Source organism: Astyanax mexicanus, chromosome 4, assembly GCF_023375975.1.
Source record: "Astyanax mexicanus isolate ESR-SI-001 chromosome 4, AstMex3_surface, whole genome shotgun sequence".
Lineage (NCBI taxonomy): Eukaryota > Metazoa > Chordata > Actinopteri > Characiformes > Acestrorhamphidae > Astyanax > Astyanax mexicanus.
The window spans coordinates 4,871,202-4,885,862 of record NC_064411.1 but is presented as its reverse complement, the minus strand read 5'-3'; the positions used below and the strand labels follow the sequence as shown (position 1 = coordinate 4,885,862).

The 14,661-nt window shown below is 37.1% G+C and overlaps 3 protein-coding genes across 3 annotated transcripts in view; all 3 read right to left on the bottom strand.

The window, feature by feature from the left end:
* LOC103028529 (NACHT, LRR and PYD domains-containing protein 3) overlaps positions 1 to 14,661 on the bottom strand; it is a 383,714-nt gene that overhangs the window by 265,391 nt on the left and 103,662 nt on the right. The window lies entirely within an intron of this gene.
* LOC125801133 (zinc finger protein 658B-like) overlaps positions 1 to 14,661 on the bottom strand; it is a 171,781-nt gene that overhangs the window by 111,438 nt on the left and 45,682 nt on the right. The gene's annotated exons all lie outside the window — the stretch shown is intronic.
* LOC125801473 (zinc finger protein 239-like) lies at positions 4,360 to 8,263 on the bottom strand. The gene is made up of 2 exons (XM_049478250.1): positions 8,175 to 8,263; positions 4,360 to 5,992 (listed from the first exon to the last, which is right to left on the bottom strand). Exon 2 carries the CDS (start codon positions 5,844 to 5,846, stop codon positions 5,061 to 5,063), a length of 786 nt encoding a protein of 261 aa, XP_049334207.1. The 5' UTR covers positions 5,847 to 5,992; positions 8,175 to 8,263; the 3' UTR covers positions 4,360 to 5,060.

The following is a 14,661-nucleotide window of genomic DNA, read 5'->3' as shown; positions in this document are numbered from 1 at the left end:
CATTTGCCGTTTTACTGACTTTTATTATTGGTAGCTAGCCTAACTAAATGTCCAAACAACAGTGTTTGCTGTTTTACTGACCATTATTATTGGTAGTTAGCCTAGCTAAATGTACAAACAAAGCAGTTTAACAGTGTTTTACGGCCGGTATTTATTTATTTTTTATTTCTTGCATATTTTTTTTCTTAAATGTAATTTGTATTCTCTTTCAAGCATTCATTCGGTATCTCAGTATGGGATACGCCACTCTCGCATATTCCTCATGTAGCCCCGGCTAATATATATATATATATATATATAGCACCTTTAGATTTTACAACTGTAAGATAAAACAGATAATACAAATAAAACTGATATAAACTACAAAGTGAAATATACAAGTTAGTGGAAAATTAACACTACATATACATATAATACAGAATAAGATACAGAAATAATTTTAACTATACATGCAGAAAAAAATATGTAATAAAGTAAAAAATAAAGGAAAGTAATGCTTAATCTTCCTTTGTTAATTTTGATTTATGTGGTAACTAATATGCGGAAGGAAGAAAAGCTTGCGCATTTACTAACAATTCCCTACTTTACCACATGATGCCACTAATTCCCGCTCTCTCCGCACACTTTTGAAGGCATACGCATGCCTTAAACCTTGCTTAAATGTACGCTCGTTTTCACACCAAGTATAAATCACAATTCTTGCGTGAGATGTTGCTGTAGCAGTAGATTCTCTCCTGTCAGATTCCTGTCAACATTAGCCTGTTAGCAGCTAACAGAGTTAGCAGTGAATTAGCTCTCTTTCTCTTATACTGTTTAATAAACTGAGAAAAGCACGAATAATTTATGGGTAAATTTATGAGATTAAACTAATTCAGATTTAATTAGTATAATTAAAGGCTGATTTTTGGTAAGTTAGGAAAAAGCTGAATTAGCTAGCTTCCTAGTGTTGGCTAAGCTAGCTACTGAATGTACCCAAAGTTTCTGAGGAGAAAGAGCATTTATTTTCTGTTTTCTGTGACCTAGAAAGGTTTTTAAACGGTTTGGAGGAACTAATTGCCACCATTCTAACAATTCTACAAATTACTATCTGTTTTAAGCTAATTTGCATCAGTAAGAGTAAATTATCCTCAAATTTTACCTCAGTTTATTTAATTGTTAGCGTTTACTAGCTAACAGATTGAACGTTTATTTACACAGTTCTTAAACTTAAATTTAGTTGTTTTTTTAAAACATTACTCACACCTTCACTGTTTCTTATAATTCATATATTCTTTTCTCTACAGTGTACAAATCAGTGAGTCTTGGTGAATGTTTCTGTTCTTATTATGGTAAATAGGGCCTGCAGAGATTTAATAGAAGAATCTGTTCTTTAGAACATAATGTTTTATATCATTATTAGAAGCACAAACACACCTGAGATTATTTATATTTATTTATATTTTACAATTACTGTTACAAAGAGCCAACGCTAGTTAACTAGCTAACGCTAACTAGATGAAGCTAAGTACCCAGTAAGCTTTCTAACTTCTAAACTGAACGGTTTATCAACCAAACAGCGCCTGTGTGTTTCAATATCCACTTAAATCATGTACGTTTTATTCAGTCTTAATGAACTCTGGACTTCACATGTTAAATAGCTAAATGTATATAAAATAGCTGGTTAACTGGATGGCAGTACCTGCTGTGGACGCGCTGCAGGGTTCTGCACGGCTCCACGTAGAGAGAGAATAGACACTCCCAAAAACGTCTCTCTCTCAGAAAAGCATCTGAAAAGTTCTGCTCAGGTTTATACAGGAAAGATCTCTGAGTAAATGCTCCACATTAGCCTAGTTCAGATTCATCTTCATCCATAATCTCCACAAACAACAAGCTCTTTTACGCTAGCTCTGTAACTGGGCTCTTAAACCAACCAACCTCGTGACGTCACCAGTGCTGCACGGGCAACATGGCGGCGCCATAGCTCAAACCTAACAAACATAAATATATTATAATTTAGTAGGGGTGGGAATCGTTTACTATCTCACGATTCGATTCGATTCCGATTTTGGGGGCCACGATTCGATTCAAAATCGATTTTTGATTCAAAACGATTTGAATTATAAAAATTTCTGCTTCTGGCTTATGAATCTTATTGAAAAAAAACCCTCCATAATATACACTGGTCCTGGAGCAAGTAATGTGTTACAAAAACAATAAAATGTGCAGGAATGTGGGTCCTCAGTGACAGAGGAATCACTGGGATATCACAATGACGTTAATGAACAATAAATAAATAATAAATAACACTGCTTTATTACCAGGCTACTAGCGGTGGTGTGTAGGTGACGCTGCTGGGCTGATGTGATGATAGCAGTGAAGCGCTAAAGTTCAGGAGCAGCTGCTGATTAACTAGTTAACTTTAAGGTCGTTGTATTTCTTCAGAAAGGGGGCAGGAGGTGGAGAAATTAATTCATATTGTCCATTCCTTAATTCCTCTGTGATGAGGAGCTGAAATTAGCTCTGATTAGCTTATTGTTATTTTTCCGTTCCGCCTTAAATGCTGCAGCCCGCTGCCACCTGTAGCGTTATTTAAGGTGGAACTGGAAAGTTAGCTAGTTAGCTAGCTAACAGTTACTGAAACTAACTACTAGCGATCTTTTTTATGCTTGTTATGAAGCATTCTGCCATAAAACATTGAAACTACACGTTAATCTAAGGTAATATAGTGCTTGTTCTGCCAGTTTACCGGTGATTCTCAAACACCTACGCTCTGTGTGTGTCTGGAAGATCTCCGTTTGAAGGGACAAGCGCTATCCCCAGGGTTGCCAGGTCCAACAAAAATACCCAGCCCAAAATCAGTCTAAAACCCGCCCCTCAGAATCGATTTTGGGACATTTTAAATCGATTCTGAATCGTAGTAAATGAGAATCAAGATTCTTATGTGAATCGATTTTTTGGCACACCTCTATAATTTAGTGTGTAAACATTTTATATAAAAAATCCCCCCCAAATAAATTCCATTATATTTAATCCCTTAGAAAACTTGTACAAACTGAAATGTTTCATGTCCCCTTTAAATATGTGGGCCCAAGAATACACTCATAAAGAACAGAATTATAGATGAAATGAACAGAACTAAACGGTGCAGGCCTGGTTCGGAGCTTAATGTCCGCTTTACTCTAACGAGCAGAAATAAGAGTTTCAGATTTACCTCAGATTCAGTGAATATGAGCGGGAGCAGAGCGCGGGGTCCTGCAGCACGGAGCGTTTTCCCTCAGAGGAACTCTGATCCACGCGGGGACTCAGAGCGCTCTCTGGTTAGCAGTGTTAGCGGTCCTGGTGTTCAGTGGAGGCGGAGAGAGCGCGAGTCAGTCCGGGGAACAGTCTGTCGGAGCGGCGCTGCAGCGGAGAGTTCACGGCTAGCGCAGAGCAGCTAATACACGAGGCTAAACACAGCTAGCCGAGCTGGCTAAGCTAACAGTGCTAACAGAACTTCACTTATAGAGAGATTATCCCAGCTTTATCCACCAGCACACTCTCAGTATGGACTTCAGTGTCCTTAAAATTACCGGTTAGTTTAATTAATACTGATTATTAGTGAATTTAGTTCAGCCTGTGAGGAACTTTTTCCTCCTCGCCTCTCCCGCGCTGCTACTCCCGCATCTCCGCTGTTCTCTCTCGTCCCGTGGGCGGGCCCGTTCCAATCCTCTACTCCACCCTCACCTGTACACTTCTCCCTCAGTAGATCCCTTAATCACTTTGAAGTGACCTTCTTGCAAAAAACACAAGAAAAAATGAAATATATAATCTGTACTGCTTTTCTTTTCTTTTTAAACTATTTACACAAACACAATGACTATTTTGAACATGTTTAGTACTCTTTTAAACCATCACTATGCATTTATAATACTTTATTTATTACTGTATTTATCTATTTTAGAACTAGGGAGTTTTACATTTTTTACATTTGGTCAGTAAAATAGCAAATGCTGTGTTTGGATATTTAACTAGCCTAGCTACCAATAATAATGCACGGTAAAACAGAAAATACTTTGTTTGGACATTTACCTACACTAGCTACCAATAACAATGGTCAATAACTCAAATGTAGAATTTGGTAATTAAGTGTAGTTGGTGAATGACTATGCTCTTTAAAAAAACAAAACAACCCAACCCACAAGCACTCACAATAAAGAACTTTATAAACATATGAATACAAGTTAAACCCATGTTACTCTACCTTTGGAAGTAATTGTATATTTAACCCTTTTAAGCCTGAACCAATAACAAAAAACATATTTTTCCGAATTTCAATCTTAAATTGACTATTGTTACACTTCAACACAAATCCATTTTACACTGGCTTTCTCTGTTGGGCACCCTTGAGTATTTAACAAATAATAACATGAGACAATCTCAGGCCTATAGGTTTCATGTCCAACATATGTTGAGAAAACACAATGAGATTGCAGATCTGCAATATAAAAGTAGTTTAATAAAACACACAGATGAGTAAATATAGAGGTGAAGCAATACAAAGATAATAGTTTGTAGTGGATAAAAACAATTAAGAAACTACATGATTTGGATATTCTTAGTAAATTTTGGAGATCAAAAAACCTTAAGCAACATATAATATTCAATAAGGAAAAGATAAGAGAGTATAAAACTTGAGTAATACAACAACCAAATATCCATCTATATCCCTCTATGGTTACAGATTTTAATCAGAACGAACCATAGACAAATGAGAACACCATCAGAGGGAATGAATGAGCCTGCAACCTTACTGCGCTACACAAGTCTGGAGGGGGTTGATTTCAGTATGGGAACTACGGCTGGAGCGTTTTATTTAACCTCTGGAAAGGATTTTGTTAGACTCTCTGCGGGTCTGGATGCTCCTCCAGTCCACACGGCAGTATCCGGAACAGTGTCGTCTCTCTCTGTGGCTCTGGGTCTCACTTTTGGGAACACACTCTGGAGTTCCTCAGCTGGTGTTTTCACTTCTTCTTTCATGCAGATGGGCCTAGTGGTAGTGGAAAAGACTTACGATTTGCACTTTTAATTGCCTTCAAACTGAACTAAGATGGAGTTTTCTCTCCTGTGTGAATGCGCTGGTGTTTTTTGAGTTTACTCTGTTGAGTAAAACTCTTCCCACAATCTGAGCAATAAAACGGTTTCTCTCCTGTGTGAATGCGCTGGTGTTTTCGAAGATTACTCTGTTGAGTAAAACTCTTCCCACAGTCTGAGCAGTAATACGGTTTCTCTCCTGTGTGAATGCGCTGGTGTATTTGAAGAGTACTCTGTTGAGTAAAACTCTTCCCACAGTCTGAGCAGTAATACGGTTTCTCTCCTGTGTGAATGCGCTGGTGTATTTGGAGAGTACTCTGTAGAGTAAAACTCTTCCCACAGTCTGAGCAGTAATTCGGTTTCTCTCCTGTGTGAATGCGCTGGTGTTTTTTGAAACTACTCTGTTCAGTAAAACTCTTCCCACAGTCTGAGCAGTAATACGGTTTCTCTCCTGTGTGAATGCGCTGGTGATTTTTGAGATTACTCTGTGTAGTAAAACTCTTCCCACAGTCTGAGCAGTGATACGGTTTCTCTCCTGTGTGAATGCGCTGGTGATTTTTGAGATGATTCTGTTGATTAAAACTCTTTCCACAGTCTGAGCAGCAATATGGTTTCTCTCCTGTGTGAATGTGCTGGTGAATTTTGAGATGACTCTGTTGAGTAAAATTCTTCCCACAGTCTGAGCAGTGATACAGTTTCTCTCCTGTGTGAATGCGCTGGTGTTTTTTGAGATCACTCTGTTTAGTAAAACTCTTGACAGAGTGCTGATGTTTCTCCATGTCAGGACTTGGCTTCATTTGTCTGTTAAACGTAGCAAACAATTTCTGTGTGTTCTGGAGATTCTTCTGGACAGCTTTTGCTTCACCTCTTTCAGCAGTTTCACATTGCTCTTAGTTAAATATCCTGGTTGTTGGTGATGAATTTCAGGAGAATATTTTAATTTCTGGAAAAAACAAAGAAAAATGTAATTAAATATTAAAATAAAAGCAGGTCAATTAACTGAAGAGAACTGCCTAAATCAGTTACACTATACTTATAAAACTACTGGGACATCTTCATTTACCATAAAAGCTTCTGTACTTTTATCCCAGTCGAAGTCCATAGTGTAAGGGGGTGCTGGTGGTCCTCCAGCCACTAGAAGGAGGCCACCTTTTGTCACTCATAATAATCAGTCTGACACCTGTTTAGTGCCTTTATAAGGACTGAATAGAATAATAGAATAGAATAGTCCGATTGAGGCCATTTCGAATATTTCTATCCAATTGGATGAGGTGGATAATCCTATAAATAATCCGATACAAAGAAGAATAACAGCCTTGTAAACACCTGTACCCGATTACATCCCCAATCAGAATGTTTAAGTATGTTTGCGCATGTACCACAGCGTTTTAGGGCCACTCTTAAAAAATAATAATAATAAAACAGTTGACTTTGAGATAAAAGTTTATTAGGAGAGGAGATATATTTGTATTATTTTAGGTAAATTTAACTTTAACCACTTAAGCTGCAGTTTAGGAGCGGAGCAGAGGGAAACGAGCACTCATGAGCTGTTAAATAATCACTATCAATCATCTGCATGTAAGATGCTGATTATTAATGCTGTAGTGTTACTGTTACTGTACATAATACAGTGTCCAGATTTTCTCGTGGCAGCTTCCTAGAAGACCTGCGCAGAATTTTTTGTTCCTTTTGTTCCATGTAGTTCATATTTAATAAAATATAATAATACTCTTTAATGACTGAAAATGAACTGAATAAGATGAGCTTTCACTTCATTGATCAATAGTACCATTTTGACCACCCCAAAGAGAAGCACTTACTCCATTAAATAATCAATGCTTCACTTTGTGATGGTCACCATGGGTATTCATATTATTTTTTACTGACAAAATTTACCATGTAAGTTAACACTGTTCAAACATTTACAAAAGATTGATAAAACCTTTTTAACACTGTATGTAATAAATGCTAAAGTTGTACCAGATGGACTTGGTCCTCGCTGTTGATGGTAAACTTCAAGTGATGTCCCAACTTGTTTGCACTTACGTTTCAATTTAGGTAAGATGTTAGAGTGACACTCAGAGATAGAAGAGATAGAAATGTGCACCAGTTTACCAAAAAAATTATTTCATTGTTAGAGTCACTTCAAACTACCCCAACAAATAGCACTTACTAATTACTATGGAATGGTCGGTGCCGTTGTTTGAGTACCAATTGTAACATTGATTCCAGTAGACACTTTTTTTAAATCTAAATTTAATTTAAAATATTATGGTTGCATTTTCTTTGCATTTACCTTCTTGATGTCCTGTAGATTCTTGAAAAGGAGATCGTACTGCAGCAGATCTTGTTTGTTGCTCACCTTGTCTAAAGTCTTACTATTTATGTATTCTGAAACCTTTCCATAAATTGAGGTCATTCACAGCTCCTCCCTATAAAATCACTCTCTGACATCACAATGGACCATCCTGATTTCTGTATAGAAGGGTACTTCACACTTGTAAAAGCGTTTGAAAATTCATATGCAAATACAAATTTTAAACTAATAATTATAAAATATAAAGCATTTGTTTGAGTTTATTTGTTAATAGGATGGTAAAAACTTGTTCAAATGAGTCCAGCAAGCATTCTCATTTTACTACAAAATAGTAGCCAATTTAGACAGAACTTTTGTACACATTAAAGAAAGAAGTTACTGATGTTGAGACTATTTGGGCCAGATTATATCAGGTTCTGTGTAGAAATAAAACAAACTTCCCTGGTTGATTGAGTCACTTAATCCTCTTATTATGTTTGGGGTCAGTTTGACCCCTTTCAATGTTTAATGCATTTATTTAAGTAGTTAATCTCATTTTATTTACCTTTTTATTTATATATTTGGTGAAACTCTGTTTAATAAAACTAAAGTAAAACAAAATACCCAAATCAAACAATTCTTGGTTTAAACAATTAGTATGAAATACTCAACTGAGAAAACACACCTCCAATAAGAGGTAAAACACCCAGATAAACAGTTCAAGCGCTTTTTGTTGGGCCGGTACGTTGGTGCACTTATAACTCCACTCAGTCAGCGAAAGCGAAAGTGAATCGAATGAGTCAACCGAGTCAGTTGATTCGTTACTCACGGTTCACATAGAGCTCGCGGAGATGGCGTCCTCAGTAGTCATGACAACAGACTCCCGGTTCGCGGTGCTCCCGGTCAGAACGCAGCAGTCCCCAGCACTACTTATATATGGGTCAGGGATGGGATTAGTGCACAAATATGTTTTGTTGTTCTTGAAGTCTATTGGGTTGTATAATTTAATTTAGTTTTTTTTTTTTTTTCTCCACAATGTAGTCACTGTCCTGAAGTCTTGATTCACCCTCCAGCCTAGTAGATGGCGGTAATGCGCCAGTAATTGGCCTGCCAACCGCCATAAAATTGGAAAGAAGAAGAAGAAGAAGAAGTCCCCAGCACTCACAGCGGGAGACGACGCAGTGCACGAGCGCCGGGAAGATCAGAACACCCTCCGTGTTCAACTCACACGCGAGGTCCGGCCGAGCTGCTGCAGACAGGCGCGAGGAAACTCAGCAGCAGCAGCTCTCAGTCCGCGGAGAAGCGCCTTTACTCCACAGTCCGGCTGAACTGCCTCTTCAGAGGTTCCGCAGTAAAACTGAACTGAACGCTGCGGTTTAGAGCACTATACAGTACAATAGCACTGTAACTGTGTTATAGAGCGGATAACAAGTAAATAAAAGCGCTCCGGAGAGTCTAAACACAACTTCTCTCCTCACTTTCTCTCTCCTTCTCCTCCAACACACACCCACAGACACTCACACTCTCCCTCTTAGTCCCGCCCCTACTCGGTGCGGATTGGATAGAAAAATGTCTGTCGAGCTTTTCACTCGTATGATTGGCTGAGCTGAACAGGAAATCAGCAGGAAAAACCCGCGAAACAGAAAAGGCTCCTGGGAAATGGAGTTCGTTTACACTTACAACGAAAAACAAAGAAATAATACAAATACACAGGATATTTTTAAGGGTCCTACACAAGTATCTATTGTTATCTAGCTAGCAAATGTTCTCAGTGCTTTTTTTAACCCAAATATATAATGTTATCTAGCTAGCAAATGTTCCCAGTGTTTTTTTATCCCAAGTAACTAATGTTATCTAGCTAGCCAATCTTACCAGTGCATTTTTAACCCAAGTATCTAATGTTATTTAATTAGCCAATGTTACCAGTGCTTTTTTTAAACCAAGTAACTAATGTTATCTAGCTAGCCAATGTTCCCAGTGCTTTTTAACCAGTATCTAATGTTATCTAGCTAGCCAATGTTCCCAGTGCTTTTTAACCAGTATCTAATGTTATCTAGCTAGCCAATGTTCCCAGTGCTTTTTAACCAGTATCTAATGTTATCTAGCTAGTGAAGAGTAACCGTTTATTTCAATTATGATTACTTAACTTTAGCATCTATAATTACATAATCATTGTGTGAAACCTTGTATTTTATATGCATTTATATAGAAGATTAACCAATACTCACATTGTATTTTATACGCATTTATATTACTCACATTGTATTTTATACACATTTATATAGAAGATTAAACAGTAATCACAATATATATTCTTTACACATATAGTTAAACATTGCTTGATCAGGCATTTAACTAACACAGACTCTATTATATGGCAAATTAACCCAAATGATACATAAGGCATTTACTAACACATAGGATCTACTGTATGGCGTACTAAACACGTGTTACTGACATATTAGCATATAACATATGAAATCTATTGTGTGACTTGTTTAGCTCACGCTTAAGGCATTTTGGTCACTGCATGACCCTAACTAACGGCCATCAATCATCGACTGGTACACTCTGTACGAACTGAATTGATACAAAGGAGACTTCGGGATGAACAGGGCGGCCTTTCTCTCTGTGCGTGTAAAGTCCTTCACCTACCAAAGCGGGAGGAGGACGCGCGCACATGGGGAGGGCGGCACTGTCCAATTCCTGAAACAATGCCACACTGTCTGACTGCACACAGTCAAGGCCAAACACTAGTGGTCCGGTCAGACACGTGAAACGGATTACTAACACGTGAAATTATGCATGCTAACATGAGATGATTTTAGCAACGCCTCATCAGCAGGTTTCACGTCATTTGGGGTATAAACATGGAGTCAGATCAGAGGGGGGTCAGAACTTTTACTATTTGATGGCTGCTAACTGTCTTGTATGTATTGGTTCTCCTGAATTCAGTATTTTGTAATAAATACTTGATTTGCTTTCAACTCCACTGCACCTGTTGTGGTGGAAAATAATGACAGGAAGAGAGAAATTTTCAGAGTCTCTGAGTCTTGATCAGAATGAGTAACAAGATTTATTGAGAAGACACACGTAATGAATACAGAGTGAACTCCTGCCTTGCAAGAGTGCCATGCTCTCTTTATACCTTTTAGATCCTCCCATCCCTTACTTCCCAATTATGGGCACAGTGCCACCATTGTGACACGTCAACTTCTTCTGACAGGTGGTATGACATAATCCCTTAGTGAGCATATCAGACTGGTTCTCAAAACACCGCAAGCAGAAGGAAAAATGACCCTGGCGCCAGAATTGTAGACAGAACAATCCGTGACGTGCACACATACATAGACACACACTGCTTTCCCCAGATAGAAAAACTCTCACTCAGCATCTTAGATATGCTCCTGAGTACACATTATCATCGCATGGAACAAAAAGTAATATCATTAATAGTCGTCATTGTTTATGAATTATCACACGTCATTGATTATGAATCATTTCAATAAACACCTTCCATCACACTCCCCCCTTTGATTCTGAATCAATAATAATAATTTTACAGATAATTTTCTTTACCTTCATCAAACAAACGGTCCAGCCCAAATGCAGTATCTAACTCTATTGTATCTACTGTAACTTGCAGGAACTGGCCTTTCTTCTGCATATGGCGGAACAAAAATTAATAGATATATATTAGAAAAGAGTAAAAGTACATCAACAAATAAAATCTCGATAGGTCAACACATTCGCAACCCATAGAGAGAGAGAGAGAGAGAGAGAGAGAAAGAAAGAGAAATAACCTAAAGCCAGTCGAGGGCCAGAGAGAATTCCTCATACTTCATCCAAGCAGTTATACATTTTGCAAATGACATGTGATTGTACAGAACTTATCAATATGATTACGTCAGCAGAGTCCAGTTAACAGCATGTTGTCCAGTTTTAATGACGTGATTAGCTCCAGCCCGTCTGAGCAACAAGTTCTTATCATGATGTTCAGCACTGTGTCCTTCATGAACACAGCAGACAGTCCTTAAGTGTCCTAGAGTCTGTGAGAAGATGAGACAGAGGAAAAGAGTGGATGGAAAGATCTTCTGGCTATCTGAGGAGAGGTTTCCAGCACTTCACTCAGATAACTTGTTGTCTCCTAGTTCATATGCACTGGTCCCAGAACAGCAGAACAGCAGTGAAGCTTCTCTGCCACTCAGGGTCACGTTCTCCTCACAGCTCTCATTGTTGATGAAAACACTCTGACCTTCCTGATTCCTGAAAAAGTAAAAACAACCTCCAAAGCCTTGTGTCGCCGTGACAGTTAAAAAGAGAGCAAAGATCATAAGGTTATTAAGTGAATTATAAAGTGAACAGTAGAAATAATAACTGTATATATAAATGTATAAAACATTTAAGAATAAGAATGTGAAGGTGTGGTTATCTCCAATCACACCCTTCACTCCCCCCTTCTAGACCAAATGGAATCATCCAAGATTCCATGATGGTCTACATAACGCCTAAGAAGCCCCGGGAGTAATGACAAGTGTCCGCATACAGAGTATGAGAACAAGTGTTTCTTCATCTCAGCTGTGGACATGCTGGGGCCTATTGCACACCAGTCCCCACGCCGGACTCTCCCTGCCTCGTTATGCCCACCATGGATCTGAGAAGATTCATAAACAATTTTTTTACTACATTAACTTTCTCTCTTTTTTTTTTTTCAGAATTACAACATAAAGTTATAAAAGTGTTAAAATCAAGTCAATGTTTTTCAACATTGTCACTGTTTTTGCTCTAGACTATAGAATACATAGTCTCAACATTTATTTATCAAATGCCTTCATATTTTCTTTTAAACTTTCACATTGTCTAATTTAATCTTCAACCATAATAATGTATATATTTTTTATACATTAATTAGACATTTTGTTACACTAGATGCTGAGAAGCTTATCTACACCTTTGTTTTGATTAGAGTATTGTAATGCATTATTCTCTGGATTACAATTATTATTCTCTACAATTTACAAATTACATATTGGTCAGAATGCTGCAGCTACAGTTCTAACTCACACACATAAAAAAGAGAGAAGATTATTTAGATTGGATTTTAATATTCATTTAGTGTAAAAAGTGTAAAAATCTCTTAACTGCTTAGCAGCTAAGTATATATCAGGACTCCTGACAGATCGACAATTCCAGCTCATTTGTTGAGAACATTTAGCGTTGCATTCTGTATTTATGCACCAAAGATTTGTAACTCTCTATCAGTTTATATCCATCAGGGATCACCCAGTTCTTCAGTTGAAGCACATCTAAAACTTATTTGTGCACTTCAGATTAATCTTTAAGTTTTATCTATTTTAAAATAGTTTGTTATGTGCCAAAATTCTTAATGCCAATCTGTAGACCCACAATCCTCAACTTTACACATACTCAGAAATCCTTAAAGCATTGTTCAGAATATTTAGTCTGATTAGTGCTGTTATTTGAGGGCGAACACACAAAGAGCATAAAACACCCCCTTTTTATTTTAGTTATTGAGTAGAGAGTTCAGTTCCTCCAAAACACTGATGAGTATGATGCAGTCAGTGCATTTCCTCTATATACTATGTAAACTTATTTTCCATCTGTTAACCTGAGTCTAAAAACATTTGGCTGATGTTAGAATTTTAATGTGTGTGGAGTTGTGTCCACAAGCTGTTGTAGGGATGGTCCACCTAAGTTTAGACTAACTAGTTCCTATGACAGTGATTTTGAAGCTATGAGCTGCAGTGGTCCTGTTAGAAGTCATTGGCCTAATATTTATTTTCCTTGTTCAGTTCCAATATATATTTTTGCGAACTGTGCTACCTCTAAATTAATTGCAAAAATAAAAACATATTTAAGTTTCACTTGTTTGGCATAGTTGCAAGACTGTTAGCTGGTGGTTTAGCAAGCTAGTTATTATATATATATATATAGAATTAATTTAGCATTAATATTAATGCACATATAAGAGAAAGATTTCTATCTTACCCTATATATATATATATATATATATATATATATATATATATATATATATATATATATATATATATATATATTTTTTTTTTTTTTTACTTTTGGAGCAAACAAAACTCTTTTGTAGTTGATAGTCTACATTGATGTATTAATAAGATTTTAAATGGTTGATTTTTATTTAAGCAAGCATGCTTGGTTACGTTAGCTAGTTACAGCTACATCCTTAAGCTTATATGTATTAATTTTGTCAAAAGCCTGTAACCAACTTCCCTTACATAAGCCTTAGCGGAGATGATTGTTGTTAAAAATGTTTTATACAAATCATAGTCATTAGACAACATAAATTACGTAATATAAACCTAAAAGAACTTTTCAGTAAAAAAAAATTGAGGGCCAATAAGTGATAGGCCTCTAATGTATTAATCTGCCCAGCAACCATGCTTGGCTACTGTTTACAATGAAATTAAAGATTTTTTTTCCTGAACTAGATATTATTATTATTATTAACCCTATTTAAAAGAGAAACAAAAATAGCTAAAACCTCCCGTTTTTCCTTAAAAAGAAAGGTAAAACAGTCATAATTTGAGTCACCACCAGATTTAAAGTTTAACCAAACATTTTCTACATGAGGCATAAACATCAAAAATGAAATAAAAAAACTCCTTTTAATAAAAAAGAAACAGGCATAAAAATAAAAATAAAAAAAATCTGGTCTCACGTCTCTGTTGCTGGCTCAGGCTGAGGGGTGAATCCACTGGGCTGATTGGCTGATGGGGGTGGGTGGTGTTGATGGTTGAGCAGGTGCTGTCTGAAGCGGTCTCTGATCGCTCAGTTCTTCCAGATCTGAAACCAGTTTCCTGGACCAGTGCTGTAACATTTCAATCACAGCAGGTCCGGTGAAGACGCAGTCCAGCCATCGACCGACAGCTGGACCAAACACAGTCTCTCATCTGAGACTCTCCTCATGAAGTGCTCTGGTTCAGATGATGTTCACAGTACTGTTGCAGAGGACCCTGTCTCTGAGGGTCAAAACTCCTGTGATGAGCACCACCCCCGCCTTCTCAAACACCCAGAAAACAGCACTGAGCAACATTCAGTCAAAGAGAAAAATCCCTCCAAAAAAAAACCTTAAAAGAAAAAAAAATAATAATAAAAAAGAAATCCTGAAAGGAATTCTATAATATGGTTAAAAATTGTTTAGCCTCATGAAATAACTAAAACAAAAATTATTTCCAGCCAAACAATGCTTGATATTTCTAAACTGTATAAACATTAACATTATATTGTTGTGCTCTGATGGGGACTCAAAATATAGCTAA

Bases quoted from the DNA above. Each gene is read 5' to 3' on its own strand.
- LOC125801473 (XM_049478250.1), bottom strand. From the start codon at position 5,846: ATGAAGCCAAGTCCTGACATGGAGAAACATCAGCACTCTGTCAAGAGT.